The 20,737-nt window shown below is 39.1% G+C and overlaps 1 protein-coding gene across 2 annotated transcripts in view; it reads left to right on the top strand.

The window, feature by feature from the left end:
- The window catches only part of sdr16c5a (short chain dehydrogenase/reductase family 16C, member 5a), a 179,919-nt gene extending 160,803 nt beyond the window's left edge, over positions 1–19,116 (top strand). For both annotated transcript variants that reach the window (XM_059563935.1, XM_059563934.1), the window contains one exon: positions 18,238–19,116. In XM_059563935.1, coding sequence (XP_059419918.1) covers positions 18,238–18,334 — 97 coding nt within the window. In that variant the 3' untranslated portion in view covers positions 18,335–19,116. The remainder of the gene's footprint in view (positions 1–18,237) is intronic.
- Positions 19,117–20,737: the final 1,621 nt, after the last annotated feature.

The following is a 20,737-nucleotide window of genomic DNA, read 5'->3' as shown; positions in this document are numbered from 1 at the left end:
TCCTTATTCAATGCATTAGTTGCATGCTTTGACACTTAGCTAAATGTTGATAGCATGTTTTATTATGTTTCTAGAATTTTGCCAGCCTATTTAACTCTTTTTGACACGTTTTAATTTGTCCCTAGGAGTCCATAAAAGTGTTAACATTGTTACTTCCTGTTACCAGCAGGTGGCGCTATGACTATAACTGAATTTGGTCATGGGTGTTTGTTCAGAACAGAACACCTATCACACGTGTGAAGTTTGGGGAAGATCGGACATTGCTTGCCTGAGTTACAGCAACTTCCTTTTTCATTACATTAGTAGCATGCTTTAGCACTTAGCTAAGTGTTGCTAGCATGTATTAGTATGCATCTAGTATGTTGCCAGCCTATTTAACACTTGTTGATGATTATTAATATGTTCCTAGGAGTCCATAACAGTGTTAACCTTGTCACTTCCTGTTACCAGCAGGTGGCGCTATGACTATAACTGAATTTGGTCATGGGTGTTTGTTCAGGACAGAACATCTATCACACGTGTGGAGTTTGGGGTAGATCGGACATTGCTTGACTTAGTTACAGCAACTTCCTTTTTCACTGCCTTGGTAGAATGCTTTAACACTTAGCTAAGTGTTGCTAGCATGTTTTATTATGTTTCTAGCATGTTGCCAGCCTATTTAACACTTTTTGACACTTTTTAATTTGTTCCTAGTAGTCCATAACAGTGTTAACCTTGTCACTTCCTGTTACCAGCAGGTGGCGCTATGACTATAACTGAATTTGGTCATGGGTGTTTGTTCAGAACAGAACACCTATCACACGTGTGAAGATTGGGGAAGATCGGATATTGCTTGCCTGAGTTACAGCAACTTCCTTTTTCAATACATTAGTAGCATGCTTTAACACTTAGCTAAGTGTTGCTAGCATGTGTTAGTATGTATCTAGTATGTTGCCAGCCTATTTAACACTTGTTGATGATTATTAATTTGTTCCTAGAAGTCCATAACAGTGTTAACCTTGTCACTTCCTGTTACCAGCAGGTGGCGCTATGACTATAACTGAATTTGGTCATGGGTGTTTGTTCAGAACAGAACACATATCACACGTGTGGAGTTTGGGGTAGATCGGACATTGCTTGCCTTAGTTACAGCAACTTCATTTTTCACTACATTATTAGCATGCTTTAACACTTAGCTAAGTGATGCTAGCATGTTTTAGTATGCTTCTAGAATGTTGCCAGCCTATTAAATAATTATTGTTGCTTTTTATTATTTTGTAAGGAGTCCATAACAGTATTAGACATGCCACTTCCTGTTGCCATTAGGTGGCGCTATGACTAGAATCGAATACGGGCATGTTTATGTGTTCAGGGCAGGACTCTCATCAATCTTGTTCAATTTGGGGCAGATTGGACACTGTATGCCTGAATTACAGTAACTTCCTGATTCACTGCAGTAACATGATGCTTTAGCATTTAGCCAAGTGTTGCTAACATGTTTAAGTATGTTTCTAGCATGCTACCAGTGTATTGATCACTTGCTGGCACTTTTTAATATGTTGCTAGGACTCCATAACATTGCTACACATGCTAGGAGTCCGTAAGAGTGTTACACATGACACTAAATGTTGCCAGTAGATGGCGCTATAACTATAACGGAGTAAGGGCATGTTGATGTGTTCAGTACAGGACTCTTGTCAAATGTCTGAAGTTTGCGGCAGATCGGACGTTGCTAGCCTGAGTTACAGCAACTTCCTTATTCACTGCATTAGTTGCATTCTTTGACAGTTAGCTAAATGTTGATAGCATGTTTTATTATGTTTCTAGAATTTTGCCAGCCTATTTAACTCTTTTTGACACGTTTTAATTTGTCCCTAGGAGTCCATAACAGTGTTAACATTGTCACTTCCTGTTACCAGCAGGTGGCGCTATGACTATAACTGAATTTGGTCATGGGTGTTTGTTTGGAACAAAACACCTATCACACGTGTGAAGTTTGGGGAAGATCGGACATTGCTTGCCTTAGTTACAGTAACTTCTTTTTTCACTGACTTAGTAGAATGCTTTAACACTTAGCTAAGTGTTGCTAGCATGTTTTATTATGTTTCTAGCATGTTGCCAGCCTATTTAACACTTTTTGACACTTTTTAATTTGTTCCTAGGAGTCCATAACAGTGTTAACATTTCATTTCCTGTTACCAGCAGGTGGCGCTATGACTATGACTGAATTTGGTCATGGGTGTTTGTTTGGAAAAGAACACCTATCACACAAGTGAAGTTCGGGGAAGATCGGACATTGCTTGCCTGAGTTACAGCAACTTCCTTTTTCACTACATTATTAGCATGCTTTAACACTTAGCTAAGTGTTGCTAGCATGTATTAGTATGTATCTAGTATGTTGCCAGCCTATTTAACACTTTTTGACACTTTTTAATATGTTCCTAGGAGTCTGTAATAGTGTTAACCATGTCACTTCCTGTTACCAGCAGGTGGCACTATGACTATAACTGAATTTGGTCATGGGTGTTTGTTCAGAACAGAACACCTATCACACATGTGAAGTTTGGGGAAGATCGGACATTGCTTGCCTGAGTTACAGCAACTTCCTTTTTCACTACATTATTAGCATGCTTTAACACTTAGCTAAGTGTTGCTAGCATGTATTAGTATGTATCTTGTATGTTGCCAGCCTATTTAACACTTTTTGACACTTTTTAATATGTTCCTAGGAGTCTGTAATAGTGTTAACCATGTCACTTCCTGTTACCAGCAGGTGGCACTATGACTATAACTGAATTTGGTCATGGGTGTTTGTTCAGAACAGAACACCTATCACACATGTGAACTTTGGGGAAGATCGGACATTGCTTGCCTGAGTTACAGCAACCTCCTTTTTCACTACATTAGTAGCGTGCTTTAGCACTTAGCTAAGTGTTGCTAGCATGTATTAGTATGTATCTAGTATGTTGCCAGCCTATTTAACACTTGTTGATGCTTTTTAATATGTTCCTAGGATTCCATAACAGTGTTAACCTTGTCACTTCCTGTTACCAGCAGGTGGCGCTATGACTATAACTGAATTTGGTCATGGGTGTTTGTTCAGGACAGAACACCTATCACATGTGTGAAGTTTGGGGAAGATCAGACATTGCATGCCTGAGTTACAGCAACTTCCTGTTTCACGGCGAAACATCAAACTTTGTCAGGCCGCCAGGGACACACCCCTTGACGAAAACTCAAAACCTTCGCAATTTAACATCACAAAGGTCTTATGATGACCCTCACCAAATTTTAAGATAATCCGATTAAAACTGTAAGAGGAGTTCATCAAAGTACGAGGCATGGAAATGGAAAAAACTGCACAATAATCATACAGGAAATTCAAAATAACTTACTTCCTGTTGGGTTTTGGATTTTGTACCTAGAGACTTTTTTGTAGGTAATGGTGTGTTACATGTGTGTACCAATTTTCATGAATGTACGTGAAACACAGCTCGAGGGGCACTCCGTTGAAATTTAACAGGTGGCGCTATGGAGCCATTTTGCCACACCCACTTCTGAAACCTATATCAGATGTAAATTTTCGCCAGTCCTGATACGTGTGCAAAGTTTCGTGAGTTTTGGAGCATGTTTAGGCCCTCAAAAATGCGCTTCATTACGGAGAAGAAGAAGAAGAAGAAGAATAAACGGAGCAATTCCAATAGGGTCCTCGCACTGCAGTGCTCGGGCCCTAATAAACGGAGCAATTCCAATAGGGTCCTCGCACTGCAGTGCTCGGGCCCTAATAATAATAATAATAAACGGAGCCATTCCAAGAGGGTCCTCGCACCATCAGTGCTCGGGCCCTAATGATAAACGGAGCAATTCCAAGAGGGTCCTCACACCATCGGTGCTCGGGCCCTAATAATCCTTAGGGGAACAATAGGGCTCTTCGCCCCTTCGGGCTTGAGCCCTAATAATCCTTAGGGGAACAATAGGGCTCTTCGCCCCTTCGGGCTTGAGCCCTAATAATCCTTAGGGGAACAAGAGGGCCCTGCGCCCATTGGCTCGGGCCCTAATAATAAAAGGAGCAATTCCAAGAGGGTCCTCGCACCATCGGTGCTCGGGCCCTAATAAACGGAGCAATTCCAAGAGGGTCCTCGCACCATCGGTGCTCGCGCCCTAATAAGTATAAAATATGACATTGGTTTTATTTGTAGTGCTAAAAAGTTATTTATTTTTTAATTAGAATATTTTTGTGTTTTGCTTTGGTACCGAAATTGGTACCGAGAACCGTGGATTTTCACTGGTATCGGTACCGAATACTGAAATTTTGGTACCGTGATAACACTAGTACAACCCCTGAAAATGGCAAAAACAACACCAATTTTACAGAGAAAATTCTAAATAACCGACTTCCTGTTGGGATTCGGATTTCGTACCAAGAGACTTTTTTGTAGATATTGGTGTGTTACATGTGTGTACTGATTTTTGTACATGTACGTGAAACATAGCTCGAGGTGCACTCCGTTGAAAGTGTATAGGTGGCGCTATCAAATCATTTTGACACACCTGATTGAATATTGGCCTTCAGATGTGTTAAGGCCAGGACTTTTATCACACATGTGAAGTTTGGGGAAGATCGGACATTTTATGCCTGAGTTATAACATCTTTTATTCTCATGGCGAGACATCGAACTTCATCACGGCGCCATGGACACGCCTTTTAACGAAAACTCAAGATCTTCACAACTTAACATCGCACAGGCGTTTAGATTAGACTGACCACAAAAAAGACATTGATGTCATAAAATTTCTAGGAGTAGTTCATGGCAGTGTAAAATATGTCACTTCCTGTTGCCAATAGGTGGCGCTATGACTATAACTGAATATGGGCATGTCAATCTGTTCAGGTACGGAGTCTCATCAAACATGTGAAGTTTGGGGCAGATTGGACATTGTATGTCTGAGTTATAGCAACTTCATTTTTCATGGCGAATCATCGAAATTCGCCAGGCCGCCACGGACACGCCCTTCAACGAAAACTGAAGATCTTCGCAACTTAACATCGCAAAGGCCTTTAGATTAGGCATACCAAATTTGGTGCGGATTTGAAGAAATCTCTAGGAGGAGTTCGTTAAAATACAACACATGGAAATTACCAAAATTTCACATAATTTGCTCATAATATTAAAAATAACCGACTTCCTGTTGGGTTTAGAATTTTGCTCCAAGAGTCTTTTTTGTAGGTATTGGTGTGTTACATATGTGTGCCAATTTTCGTGCATGTACGTGAAACATAGCTGGAAGGCTGTTGATTTTCTTAGTATAGGTGGCGCTGTCGAGCCATTTTGCCACACCCTCTACTGAATTCTATATCAGACGGAAATGTTCACCAGGTTTGAAGCGTGTGCAAAGTTTCATGACTTTTTGAGCATGTTTAAGCCCTCAAAAATGCGATTCATTCTGGAGAAGAAGAAGCGGAATAATAATAATAATAATAATAATTAAAGCTGCAAGCAGCGATGAACGGGCCCTCGCACCCGGGCTCACCGGCAGCGAGTGGCTTTAGTAAATAGGTGAACGGTGAGAAATATGCATTTAAACTCATAAATATAAGTAGAATATATCAATGTTTATTCCATATATGTTCCAATCTTCCTGTTGCCAGCAGGTGGCGCTATCATTATAATGGAATATTGGCCTTCAGATGTGTTCAGGGCTGCACTCTTATCGAACATGTGAAGTTTGGGGAAGATCAAACATTTTATGCCTGAGTTACAACAACTTCTCTTGCTGTGGCGAGACATCAAATTTTGTCATTTTTGCCATGGACACGCTCTTTAACAAAAACTCAAGATTGCCACAATTTAACATTACACAGGCCTTTAGATTAGACTGGCCAAAATAAAATGTTGATATCATTAAATTTCTAGGAGTAGTTTGTTACAACGTAAAATATGTCACTTCCTGTTGCCAGCAGGTGGCGCTATGACTATAATTGAATATGGGCATGTAGATCTGTTAAGGGCAGAAGTCTTATCTAACATGCAAAGTTTGGGGCAGATTGGACATTGTATGTCTGAGTTACAGCAACTTCCTTTTTCATGGCGAAACATCGAAATTTGTCAGGCCGCCATGGACACTCCCTTTAACGAAATCTCAAGATCTTCCCAATTTAACATCGCAAAGGCCTTTAGATTTAACTGACCAAGTTTGATGCTGATCTGAATAAATCTCTAGGATGAGTTCGTTAAAGTACAACCCCAGAAAATGCCAAAAACAACACCAATTTTGCAGAGAACATTCTAAATAACTAACTTCCTGTTTGGATTCGGATTTCATACCAAGAGACTTTTTCGTAGATATTGGTGTGTTACATGTGGGTACCGATTTTTGTACATGTACGTGAAACATAGCTTGAGGCGCACTCCATTGAAAGTGTATATGCACTCAGTTGAAAGTGTTTAGGTGGCGCTATCGAGCCATTTTGCCACACCCAATGGAATATTGGCCTTCAGATCTGTTCAGGCCAGGACCCTTATCACACATGTGAAGTTTGGGCAAGATCGGACATTTTATGCTGAGTTATAACATCTTTTATTCCCATGGCGACACATCAAACTTCGTCACGGCGCCATGGACACGCCTTTTAATGAAAACTCAAGATCTTCACAACTAAACATCACACAGGTCTTTAGATTAGACTGACCACAAAAATAACATTGATGTCATAAACTTTCTAGGAGTAGTTTGTCGCAGTGTAAAATATTTAACTTCCTGTTGCCAATAGGTGGCGCTATGTCTATAACTGAATATTGGCATGTAGATCTGTTCAGGTCAAAAATCTTATCCAACATGTGAAGTTTGGGGCAGATTGGACATTGTATGTCTGAGTTACAGCAACTTCCTTTTTCATGGCGAAACATCGAAATTTGTCAGGCCACCATGGACACGCCCTTTAACGAAACCTCAAGTCCTTCGCAATTTAACATCGCAAATGGCTTTAGATTAGGCATACCAACTTTGGTGTTGATCTGAATGAATCTCTAGGAGGAGTTCGTTAAAATACAAAGCATGGAAATGACAAAAATGACACAAAATTTGCTCATAAAATTAAAAATAACCGACTTCCTGTTGGGTTTCGGATTTTGCTCCAAGAGACTTTTTTGTAGGTATTGGAGAGATACATGTGTATACTGATTTTCATACATGTACATGAAACGTAGCTCGAGGCGCACACCGTTGAAAGTGTATAGGTGGTGCTATCGAGCCATTTTGCCACACCCGATGGAATATTGGCCTACAGATGTGTTCAGGCCAGGACTCTTATCACACATGTGAAGTTTGGGGAAGATCGGACATTTTATGCCTGAGTTATAACATCTTTTACTCCCATGGCGAGACATCGAACATCGTCACGGCGCCATGGACACACCTTTTAACGAAAACTCAAGATCTTCATAAATTAACATCGCAAAGGCCTTTAGATTAGACTGACCACAAAAAAGACATTGATATCATAAAATTTCTATGAGTAGTCTGTCGAAGTGTAAAATATGTCACTTCCTGTTGCCATTAGGTGGCGCTATGACTATAACTGAATATGGGCATGTCAATCTGTTCAGGTTCGGAGTCTCATCAAACATGTGAAGTTTGGGGCAGATTGGACATTGTATGTCTGAGTTATAGCAACTTCATTTTTCATGGCGAATCATCGAAATTCGCCAGGCCGCCACGGACACGCCCTTCAACGAAAACTCAAGATCTTCGCAATTTAACATCGCAAAGGCCTTTAGATTAGGCATACCAAATTTGGTGTTTATTTGAAGAAATCTCTAGCAGGAGTTCGTTAAAATACAACACATGGAAATGACCAAAATTACACAAAATTTGCTCATAATATTAAAAATAACCGACTTCCTGTTGGGTTTAGAATTTTGCTCCAAGAGTCTTTTTTGTAGATATTGGTGTGCTACATATGTGTGCCAATTTTCGTGCATGTACGTGAAACATAGCTGGAAGGCTGTTGATTTTCTTATTATAGGTGGCGCTGTTGAGCCATTTTGCCACACCCTCTTCTGAATCCTATATCAGACGAAAATTTTCACCAGGTTTGACGCTTGTGCAAAGTTTCATGACTTTTTGAGCATGTTTAAGCCCTCAAAAATGCGATTCATTCGGGAGAAGAATAATAACAATTAAAGCTGCAAGCAGCGATGAACGGGCCCTCGCACCCGGGATCAACGCCATCGTGTGGCTTTAGTAAAAAGGTGAACGGTGAGAAATATGCATTTCAAATCGCAAATAAAAAGTGAAATATGCCCAAGTCATTTATATGTACCAATTTTGCTGTTGCCAATAGGTGGCGCTATCATTATAATGGAATATTGGCCTTCAGATGTGTTCAGGCCAAGAGTCTTATCGAACATGTGAAGTTTGGGGAATATCGAACATTTTATGCCTGAGTTACAACAACTTCTCTTCCTATGGCGAGACATCAAATTTTGTCACAGCGCCATGGACACGCCCTTTAACAAAATCTAAAGATCTTCACAACTAAACATCACACAGGTCTTTAGATTAGACTGACCACAAAAATAACATTGATGTCATAAAATTTCTAGGAGTAGTTTGTCACAGTGTAAAATATTTCACTTCCTGTTGCCAATAGGTGGCGCTATGACTATAACTGAATATTGGCATGTAGAACTGTTCAGCTCAAGAGTCTTGTCCAACATGTGAAGTTTGGGGCAGATTAGACATTGTATGTCTGAGTTACAGCAACTTCCTTTTTCATGGCGAAACATCGAAATTTGTCAGGCCGCCATGGACACGCTTTTTAACGAAACCTCAAGTCCTTCGCAATTTAACTTCGCAAAGGCCTTTAGATTTAACTGACCAAGTTTGATGTTGTTCTGAATAAATCTCTAGGAGGAGTTCGTTAAAGTACAACCCCTGAAAATGCCAAAAACAACACCAATTTTGCAGAGAACATTCTAAATAACTGGCTTCCTGTTTGGATTCGGATTTCGTACCAAGAGACTTTTTCGTAGATATTGGTGTGTTACATGTGTGTACCGATTTTTGTACATGTACGTGAAACATAGCTTGAGGCGCACTCCGTTGAAAGTGTATATGCACTCAGTTGAAAGTGTATAGGTGGCGCTATCAAGCCATTTTGCCACACCCAATGGAATATTGGCCTTCAGATCTGTTCAGGCCAGGACCCTTATCACACCTGTGAAGTTTGGGCAAGATCGCACATTTTATGCCTGAGTTATAACATCTTTTATTCCCATGGCGACACATCGAACTTCGTCACGGCGCAATGGACACGCCTTTTAACGAAAACTCAAGATCTTCACAACTAAACATCACACAGGTCTTTAGATTAGACTGACCACAAAAATAACATCGATGTCATAAAATGTCTAGGAGTAGTTTGTCGCAGTGTAAAATATTTCACTTCCTGTTACCAATAGGTGGCGCTATGACTATAACTGAATATTGGCATGTAGATCTGTTCAGGTCAAGAGTCTTATCCAACATGTGAAGTTTGGGGCAGATTGGACATTGTATGTCTGAGTTACAGCAACTTCATTTTTCATGGCGAAACATCGAAATTTGTCAGGCCGCCATGGACACGCCCTTTAACGAAACCTCAAGTCCTTCGCAATTTAACATCACAAATGGCTTTAGATTACACTGACCAAGTTTGGTGTTCATCTAAATAAATCTCTAGGAGGAGTCCGTTAAAGTACAACCCCTGAAAATGGCAAAAACAACACCAATTTTGCAGGGAAAATTCAAAATAACCTACTTCCTGTTGGGATTAGGATTTCGTACCAAGAGACTTTTTTGTAGGTATTGGTGTGTTACATGTGTGTACCAATTTTTGTACATGTACGTGAAACATAGATCGAGGCGCACTCCGTTGAAAGTGTATAGGTGGACACGCCCTTTAATGAAAACTAAAAATCTTCGCAATTTAACATCGCAAAGGCCTTTAGATTAGGCATACCAACTTTGGTGTTGATCTGAATTAATCTCTAGGAGGAGTTCGTTAAAATACAACGCATGGAAATGACAAAAATGACACAAAATTTGCTCATAAAATTAAAAATAACCGACTTCCTCTTGGGTTTCGGATTTTGCTCCAAGAGACTTTTTTGTAGGTATTGGAGAGATACATGTGTATACCAATTTTCATACATGTACGTGAAACGTAGCTCGAGGCGCACACCGTTGAACGTGTATAGGTGGCGCTGTCGAGCCATTTTGCCACACCCACTTCTGAAACCCATATCAGACGTAAATTTTCGCCAGTTCTGAGGTGTGTGAAAAGTTTCATGACTTTTCGAGCATGTTTAGGCTCTCAAAAATGCGATTCATCTTAGAGAAGAATAATAATAATAATAATAATAATAATAAATGGAGCAATTCCAAGAGGGTCCTCACACCATCGGTGCTCGGGCCCTAATAATAATTAAAGCTGCAAGCAGCGATGAACGGGCCCTCGCATCCGGGCTCACCGGCAGCGAGTGGCTTTAGTAAATAGGTGAACGGTGAGAAATATGCATTTAAACTCATAAATAGAAGTGGAATATATCAATGTTTATTCCATATATGTGCCAATCTTTCTGTTGCCAGCAGGTGGCGCTATCATTATAGTGGAAAATTGGCCTTCAGATGTGTTCAGGCCAGGACTCTTATCGAACATGTGAAGTCTGGGGAAGATCGAACATTTTATGCCTGAGTTACAACAACTTCTCTTGCTGTGGCGAGACATCAAATTTTGTCATGGCGCCATGGACACGCTCTTTAACAAAAACTCAAGATTGCCACAATTTAACATTACACAGGCCTTTAGATTAGACTGACCACAAAAATACATTAATGTCAAAATATCTCTAGGAGTAGTTTGTCTCAGCGTAAAATATGTCACTTCCTGTTGCCAGCAGGTGGCACTATGACTATAACTGAATATGGGCATGTAGATCTGTTAAGGGCAGAAGTCTTATCTAACATGCGAAGTTTGGGGCAGATTGGACATTGTATGTCTGAGTTACAGCAACTTCCTTTTCATGGCGAAACATCGAAATTTGCCAGGCCGCCATGGACACGCCCTTTAACGAAACCTCAAGATCTTCGCAATTTAACATCGCAAAGGCCTTTAGATTAGGCATACCAACTTTGGTGTTGATCTGAATGAATCTCTAGGAGGAGTTCGTTAAAATACAACGCATGGAAATGACAAATATGACACAAAATTTGCTCATAAAATTAAAAATAACCGACTTCCTGTTGGGTTTCGGATTTTGCTCCAAGAGACTTTTTTGTAGGTATTGGAGAGATACATGTGTATACTGATTTTCATACATGTACATGAAACGTAGCTCGAGGCGCACACCGTTGAAAGTGTATAGGTGGCGCTATCGAGCCATTTTGCCACACCCGATGGAATATTGGCCTACAGATCTGTTCAGGCCAGGACTTTTATCAAACATGTGAAGTTTGGGGAAGATCGGACATTTTATGCCTGAGTTATAACATCTTTTATTCCCATGGCGAGACTTTGAATTTTGTCACGGCGCCATGGACACGCCCCTTAACGAAAACTCAAGATCTTCACAACTTAACATCGCACAGGCCTTTAGATTAGACTGACCACAAAAAAGACATTGATGTCAAAAAATTTCTAGGAGTAGTGTGTCGAAGTGTAAAATATGTCACTTCCTGTTGCCTATAGGTGGCGCTATGACTATAACTGAATATGGGCATGTAAATATGTTCAGGTTCGGAGTCTCATCAAACATGTGAAGTGTGGGGCAGATTGGACATTGTATGTCTGAGTTATAGCAACTTCATTTTTCATGGCGAATCATCGAAATTCGCCAGGCCGCCACGGACACGCCCTTTAACGAAAACTCAAAATCTTCGCAATTTAACATCGCAAAGGCCTTTAGATTAGGCATACCAACTTTGGTGTTGATCTGAATTAATCTCTAGGAGGAGTTTGTTAAAATACAACGCATGGAAATGACAAAAATGACACAAAATTTGCTCATAAAATTAAAAATAACCGACTTCCTGTTGGGTTTCGGATTTTGCTCCAAGAGACTTTTTTGTAGGTATTGGAGAGATACATGTGTATACCAATTTTCATACATGTACGTGAAACGTAGCTCGAGGCGCACACCGTTGAAAGTGTATAGGTGGCGCTGTCGAGCCATTTTGCCACACCCACTTCTGAAACCCATATCAGACATAAATTTTCGCCAGTTCTGAGGTGTGTGCAAAGTTTCATGACTTTTCGAGCATGTTTAGGCTCTCAAAAATGCGATTCATCTTAGAGAAGAACAATAATAATAATAATAATAATAATAATAATAATTAAAGCTGCAAGCAGCGATGAACGGGCCCTCGCACCCGGGCTCACCGGCAGCGAGTGGCTTTAGTAAACAGGTGAACGGTGAGAAATATGCATTTAAACTCATAAATATAAGTTGAATATATCAATGTTTATTCCATATATGTGCCAATCTTTCTGTTGCCAGCAGGTGGCGCTATCATTATAATGGAATATTGGCCTTCAGATGTGTTCAGGCCAGGACTCTTATCGAACATGCGGAGTCTGGGGAAGATTGAACATTTTATGCCTGAGTTACAACAACTTCTCTTGCTGTGGCGAGACATCAAATTTTGTCATGGCGCCATGGACACGCCCTTTAACAAAAACTGAAGATCTCCACAATTTAACATTGCACAGGCCTTTAGATTAGACTGACCACAAAAAATACATTAGTGTCAAAAGATTTCTAGGAGTAGTTTGTCGCAGCGTAAAACATGTCACTTCCTGTTGCCATCAGGTGGCGCTATGACTATAACTGAATATGGGCATGTAGATCTGTTAAGGGCAGAAGTCTTATCTAACATGTGTAGTTTGGGGCTGATTGGACATTGTATATCTGAGTTACAGCAACTGCCTTTTTCATGGCGAAACATCGAAATTTGTCAGGCTGCCATGGACACGCCCTTTAACGAAACCTCAAGATCTTCGCAATTTAACATCGCAAAGGCCTTTAGATTTAACTGACCAAGTTTGGTGTTGATCTAAATAAATCTCTAGGAGGAGTTCGTTAAAGTACAACCCCTGAAAATGGCAAAAACAACGCCAATTTTGCAGAGAAAATTCTAAATAACCGACTTCCTGTTGGGATTCGGATTTCGTACCAAGAGACTTTTTTGTAGGTATTGGTGTGTTACATGTGTGTACCGATATTTGTACATGTACGTGAAACATAGCTTGAGGCGCACTCCGTTGAAAGTGTATATGCACTCAGTTGAAAGTGTATAGGTGGCGCTATCGAGCCATTTTGCCACACCCAATGGAATATTGGCCTTCAGATCTGTTCAGGCCAGGACCCTTGTCACGCATGTGAAGTTTGGGCAAGATCGGACATTTTATGCCTGAGTTATAACATCTTTTATTCCCATGGCGACACATCGAACTTCGTCACGGCGCCATGAACACGCCTTTTAACGAAAACTCAAGATCTTCACAACTAAACATCACACAGGTCTTTAGATTAGACTGACCACAAAAATAACATTGATGTCATAAAATTTCTAAGAGTAGTTTGTCGCAGTGTAAAATATTTAACTTCCTTTTGCCAATAGGTGGCGCTATGACTATAACTGAATATTGGCATGTAGATCTGTTCAGGTCAAGAGTCTTATCTAACATGTGAAGTTTGGGGCAGATTGGACATTGTATGTCTGAGTTACAGCAACTTCCTTTTATATGGCGAAACATCAAAATTTGTCAGGCCGCCATGGACACGCCCTTTAACGAAACCTCAAGTCCTTCGCAATTTAACATCGCAAAGGGCTTTAGATTACACTGACCAAGTTTGGTGTTCATCTGAATAAATCTCTAGGAGGAGTTCGTTAAAGTACAACCCCTGAAAATGGCAAAAACAACACCAATTTTGCAGGGAAAATTCAAAATAATGACTTCCTGTTGGGATTAGGATTTCGTACCAAGAGACTTTTTTGTAGGTATTGGTGTGTTACATGTGTGTACCGAATTTTGTACTTGTACGTGAAATATATCTTGAGGCGCACTCCGTTGAAAGTGTATATGCACTCAGTTGAAAGTGTATAGGTGGCGCTATCGAGCCATTTTGCCACACCCAATGGAATATTGGCCTTCAGATCTGTTCAGGCCAGGACCCTTATCACACATGTGAAGTTTGGGCAAGATCGGACATTTTATGCCTGAGTTATAACATCTTTTATTCACATGGCGACACATCGAACTTCGTCACGGCGCCATGGACACGCCTTTTAACGAAAACTCAAGACCTTCACAACTAAACATCACACAGGTCTTTAGATTAGACTGACCACAAAAATAACATTGATGTCATAAAATTTCTAGGAGTAGTTTGTCGCAGTGTAAAATATTTCACTTCCTGTTGCCAATAGGTGGCGCTATGACTATAACTGAATATTGGCATGTAGATCTGTTCAGGTCAAGAGTCTTATCCAACATGTGAAGTTTGGGGCAGATTGGACATTGTATGTCTGAGTTACAGCTACTTCCTTTTTCATGGCGAAATATCGAAATTTGTCAGGCCGCCATGGACACGCCCTTTAACGAAACCTCAAGTCCTTCGCAATTTAACATCGCAAAGGGCTTTAGATTACACTGACCAAGTTTGGTGTTCATCTGAATAAATCTCTAGGAGGAGTTCGTTAAAGTACAACCCCTGAAAATGGCAAAAACAACACCAATTTTGCAGGGAAAATTCAAAATAATCGACTTCCTGTTGGGATTAGGATTTCGTACCAAGAGACTTTTTTGTAGGTATTGGTGTGTTACATGTGTGTACCAATTTTTGTACATGTACGTGAAACATAGATCGAGGCGCACTCCGTTGAAAGTGTATAGGTGGCACTATCGAGCCATTTTGCCACACCCGATGGAATATTGGCCTTCAGATCTGTTCAGGCCAGGACTTTTATCACACGTGTGAAGTTTGGGGAAGATCGGACATTTTATGCCTGAGTTATAACATCTTTTATTCCCATGGGGAGACTTTGAATTTTGTCACGGCGCCATGGACACGCCCCTTAACGAAAACTCAAGATCTTCACAACTTAACATTGCACAGGCCTTTAGATTAGACTGACCACAAAAAAGACATTGATGTCAAAAAATTTCTAGGAGTAGTCTGTCGAAGTGTAAAATATGTCACTTCCTGTTGCCTATAGGTGGCGCTATGACTATAACTGAATATGGGCACGTAAATATGTTCAGGTCAGGAGTCTTATTAAACATGTGAAGTTTTGGGCACATTGGACATTGTATGTCTGAGTTATAGCAACTTAATTTTTCATGGTGAATCATCGAAATTTGCCAGGCCGCCATGGACACGCCCTTTAACGAAAACTCAAAATCTTCGCAATTTAACATCGCAAAGGCCTTTAAATTAGGCATACCAACTTTGGTGTTGATCTGAATTAATCTCTAGGAGGAGTTCGTTAAAATACAACGCATGGAAATGGCAAAAATGACACAAAATTTGCTCATAATATTAAAAATAACCGACTTCCTGTTGGGTTTAGAATTTTGCTCTAGGAGACTTTTTTGTAGGTATTGGAGAGTTACATGGGTGTACCGATTTTCATACATGTACGTGAAACATAGCTCGAGGCGCACACCGTTGAACATGTATAGGTGGCGCTGTCGAGCCATTTTGCCACACCCACTTCTGAAACCCATATCAGATGTACATTTTCGCCGGTTCTGAGGTGTGTGCAAAGTTTCATGACTTTTTGAGTATGTTTAGGCCCTCAAAAATGCGATTCATTCTGGAGAATAATAATAATAATAATAATAATAATAAACGGAGCAATTCCAAGAGGGTCCTCACACCATCGGTGCTCGGGCCCTAATAATAATAATAATAAACAAAGCAGATACAAGAGGGTCCTCGCACCTCGGTGCTCGGGCCCTAATTAAAGCTGCAAGCAGCGATGAACAGGCCCTCGCACCCGGGCTCACCGGCAGCGAGTGGCTTTAGTAAATAGGTGAACGGTGAGAAATATGCATTTAAACTCATAAATATAAGTGGAATATATCAATGTTTATTCCATATATGTGCCAATCTTTCTGTTGCCAGCAGGTGGCGCTATCATTATAATGGAATATTGGCCTTCAGATGTGTTCAGGTCAGGACTCTTATCAAACATGTAAAGTTTGGGGAAGATCGAACATTTTATGCTTGAGTTACAACAACTTCTCTTGCTGTGGCGAGACATCAAATTTTGTCATGGCGCCATGGACACGCCCTTTAACCAAATTTCAAGATCTCCACAATTTAACATTGCACAGGCCTTTAGATTAGACTGACCACAAAAAAATACATTAAAGTCAAAAAATTTCAAGGACTAGTTTGTCGCAGCATAAAATATGCCACTTCCTGTTGCCAGCAGGTGGCGCTATGACTATAATGGAATATGGGCATGTAGATCTGTTAAGGGCAGAAGTCTTATCTAACATGTGAAGTTTGGGGCTGATTGGACATTGTATGTCTAAGTTACAGCAGCTTCCTTTTTCATGGCGAAACATTGAAATTTGCCATGCCGCCATGGACACGCCCTTTAACGAAACCTCAAGTCCTTCGCAATTTAACATCGCAAAGGCCTTTAGATTTAAATGACCAAGTTTGGTGTTGATCTGAATAAATCTCTAGGAGGAGTTCGTTAAAGTACAACCCCTGAAAATGGCAAAAACAACACCAATTTTGCAGAGAAAAATTCTAAATAACCGACTTCCTGTTGGGATTCGGATTTCGTACCAAGAGACTCTTTTGTAGGTATTGGTGTGTTACATGTGTGTACTAATTTTTGTACATGTACGTGAAACATAGCTTGAGGTGCACTCCGTTGAAAGTGTATAGGTGGCGCTATCAAATCATTTTGACACACCCGATTGAATATTGGCCTTCAGATGTGTTAAGGCCAGGACTTTTATCACACATGTGAAGTTTGGGGAAGATCGGACATTTTATGCCCGAGTTATAACATCTTTTATTCCCATGGCGACACATCGAACTTCGTCACGGCGCCATGGACACGCCTTTTAACGAAAACTCAAGATCTTCACAACTTAACATCGCACAAGCGTTTAGATTAGACTGACCACAAAAAAGACATTGATGTCATAAAATTTCGTAGTTCGTGGCAGTGTAAAATATGTCACTTCCTTTTGCCAATAGGTGGCGCTATGACTATAACTGAATATGGGCATGTCAATCTGTTCAGGTTCGGAGTCTCATCAAACATGTGAAGTTTGGGGCAGATTGGACATTGTATGTCTGAGTTATAGCAACTTCATTTTTCATGGCGAATCATCGAAATTCGCCAGGCCACCACGGACACGCCCTTCAACGAAAACTCAAGATCTTCGCAATTTAACATCGCAAAGGCGTTTAGATTAGGCATACCAAATTTGGTGTGGATTTGAAGAAATTTGAAGCAATATCATCAATAACATTCTTAACTTTTGAGTTGAAGGAATCAAGGAGAAAATCAACAGAGTCTGCAGAAATGGTTGGTGTTAAAGATATAGCCTCCATAAATAGTACACTTGTGTTGTAGGTTGTAGGACTTTTATGTGAAATGTTTCCCTAATGAACCACTACCTGTATTTCATAACACCTTTAACCTGCCCATAGCTTTAACACAAAGGTCCCTTAAGAAGCTCTTATGCAGCTGTGACAACAATTGATGCCATAACCGAGAAACTCATAAAGCAACACCTGTTTGTGTTGGCTGTAAGACAGACTTCAGTGCATAAAATTGGCCAATTAATTTCCATCTGTGATTGGTCTTAAATTTTAAACAGTACTGTCATAACTATAAAGGGTGCATTATTTGAACTGGAATAATCATTCTTTATCATTTTAATGTCCACTGTGCTTTTTACAGAAACATGTTTTAACCTGCCTGATGCTATATCAATTAAATCATCAACTATTACATCATATCATTCCAGTATGATCAGTATGAGAGTGTTGATTCTCAGTCCATTAGGAGATATTTAGGTGTAAATGATCTAATTTATAGGCCTTGTCATTATGTGCTCTCTCATAATGAGCTCTCTTTTGTGACTAGGATATCTTTAATGATGCAAAAAAAGGCTTTTAACAGTTAGGATGTTGCAAAGTGAGTTGTTATCAATATCATTGTTTTTTTTCTTTACAGTTGCATCCCATTCAAGCAATCAGTCATCCTGGGTATGTACTTTGGGGCCTTCAACTTCATGGATGCTTTCAAAGGACGGGAAAAGAAGAGGGACTAAATGTTATAGAATGGAGTTCTCTAATTTTGATACTTAATATCATTTTTTCATGATTAGTAGATACCTCTGCCAAACAGTTATTACATGGCCTCTTATAAAATAAATCATAATAAAATGGATTATGAATTTCATACTGTTTTGACTTTTTAGCTTAAAAAAAAAAAACTTTTTTTAACCCATTGTTAGGCATAGTAATGATTTGATGTCTTACTTCAAAACCATGATATATAAGTGTGATAATACCAGTAACGACAATGTCAGATGCACTTGTGCTATATCGCTACACATGAATAACCATGTTTATTGTAATACATTTACTTTTTATTGCATTCAATCCTGATTTGCCAGTAATTGTTCACTGATCCTACAACCTGATGTACGTTTTCTATAACCTGTCAAAAAGAACAGTATACTGATGTAATCTAATAAAAATAAAAAAAATAATAAAAATAAAAATTGTGCTGGAAATACATTACTTAGAGTTTGGAAGAATAATTTTTAATGGCTAGAATGACATGAAATGTGAGTCAGGTCCGCTCCATGGACAATGCAATTATTAAGAATACAACACAGATGAAAATATACATTAATATAGCTATGAAAGATTGAAATAAAAGTAAACAATAAAAATATAAGAATAAAATATAAAAAAGATGTATATTGTAGAATTAAATATAGAACGCATCATAATGTGCATGAAAGTAAACTGTAGTCTTAAATATTAAGATACCCAGGGATGTACAAGAGGCAATGTGCATATGTGCATTATACTGTAGTCTTAAATATTAAGATACCCTGGGATGTACAAGAGGCAAATGTGCAAACAGGTTGACTCTTCCAGTATGTCAATGTGAGGTAGAGAATGATGAATATCTTACTAATAAGTGAATATTAAGTGGAGACATGAAGATGTTAAGAGGCTGGTTTTGAGTTTAAGAGCATTATTACTATATTACATCTGTGTTACATACAGAGAACATATAGTAGCAATTTTATCATTTTAATCTGCAGTCCTACAGTAATGCAAGACTGGTAATGGACAAACCAATTTAAAATGCTGTGCCCAAGGCTCAAACCCTTGTTACGACTAAAAATTTGTTTGATTTGCCTAGGGACATTAAGGGAATGTAACATTCATAAAAACTATAATAAAATTTGGTATATATCTTAGTGCATATTAAATGGTGGGCAAGTTGTGAAGAGGAGAACACTACAAGTTCAAACAAGAAAAAGACTTACTTAAGATTTATTAATTTCAACCCCAATCAGTACACCAAGAAATAGGCTTTAGATTGGTCCAAAAAGTGTGTATATATAATGTGTGTGTGTCTATATATATATATATATATATATATACAAACTTACACTCAACCAGAGGTGGAAAGAGTACAAAAATATTCTACTCAAGTAAAAGTACCATTACATTAATGAAATTTTACTTAAGTACAAGTAAAAGTACCAGTCTAAAAATCAACTCAAGTAAAAGTAAAAAGTAGCTCATTTAAAATTTACTCAGAGTAAAAATTACTTAGTTACATTTTAACAGTGGGAGGGAGTCAAAAATGGGACAGGCCAAGGGTGTCAAACTCAGTTCCTGGAGGGCCACAGTCCTGCACAGTTTAGATTTAACCCTAATTAAACACACCTGATCCAGCTAATCTAATCATTTAGGTTTATTTGAAAACTACATGATATGTGTGCTGGAGCAGGGTTAGAACTAAACTCTGCAGGGCTACGGCCCTCCAGGAACTGAGTTTGACACCCCTGGTATAGGTCTATTAATCTCAAACTAGTTGTTTTTAATTAAAGGAATCAGTTATTTAGAATAATAAAACATTTGGGCTGTTACCAGGCAAATCAGTATCAACAAACTCATCTTTTAATGCAGAAGATTCATTGGAAGTGGCATTTAGATGTATTACACTGTTTAGTGCAGGACAAGAATGCATTTAACCTGCAGTTACAAATGCATGAATAATGTTTTGATATACAAGACATAAAATGTTGAATACTCATTTGAAATGATAAGAAATTAATTATTTAAAAAAAATCAAAAGATACTTTAAATGTGAAATTAAAATGGCCAGTATGTGTCAGCAAGTCACTGTTAATAAGTGAGTCATTGCGACTGAACCGAATCATTTAAACGGTTGATTCATTCAGGAACGAAACACTGTCACGTTGCTCAGAGACGCAAAACTGTGCTTTGGTGGCTGTGTTTGGAATTATTTTCTGTTGTAGAAATAGAGCTAAAAAGGCAATATGGTGTCTAAAACGCAAGTCTCTTAATTAACTTTGGAATTTTGGAGGAAAAGACGGCATTCTTTGTGTGATTTTTATTAAATATATAAAATTATATAAATATGTGAATTTTCTGCCCCTATATCTTCAATTTTGTGATCA

Source organism: Carassius carassius, chromosome 12 (assembly GCF_963082965.1).
Source record: "Carassius carassius chromosome 12, fCarCar2.1, whole genome shotgun sequence".
NCBI lineage: Eukaryota > Metazoa > Chordata > Actinopteri > Cypriniformes > Cyprinidae > Carassius > Carassius carassius.
The sequence above is the reverse complement of the archived record's forward strand: the minus strand, read 5'-3'. Positions and strand labels throughout refer to the sequence as shown.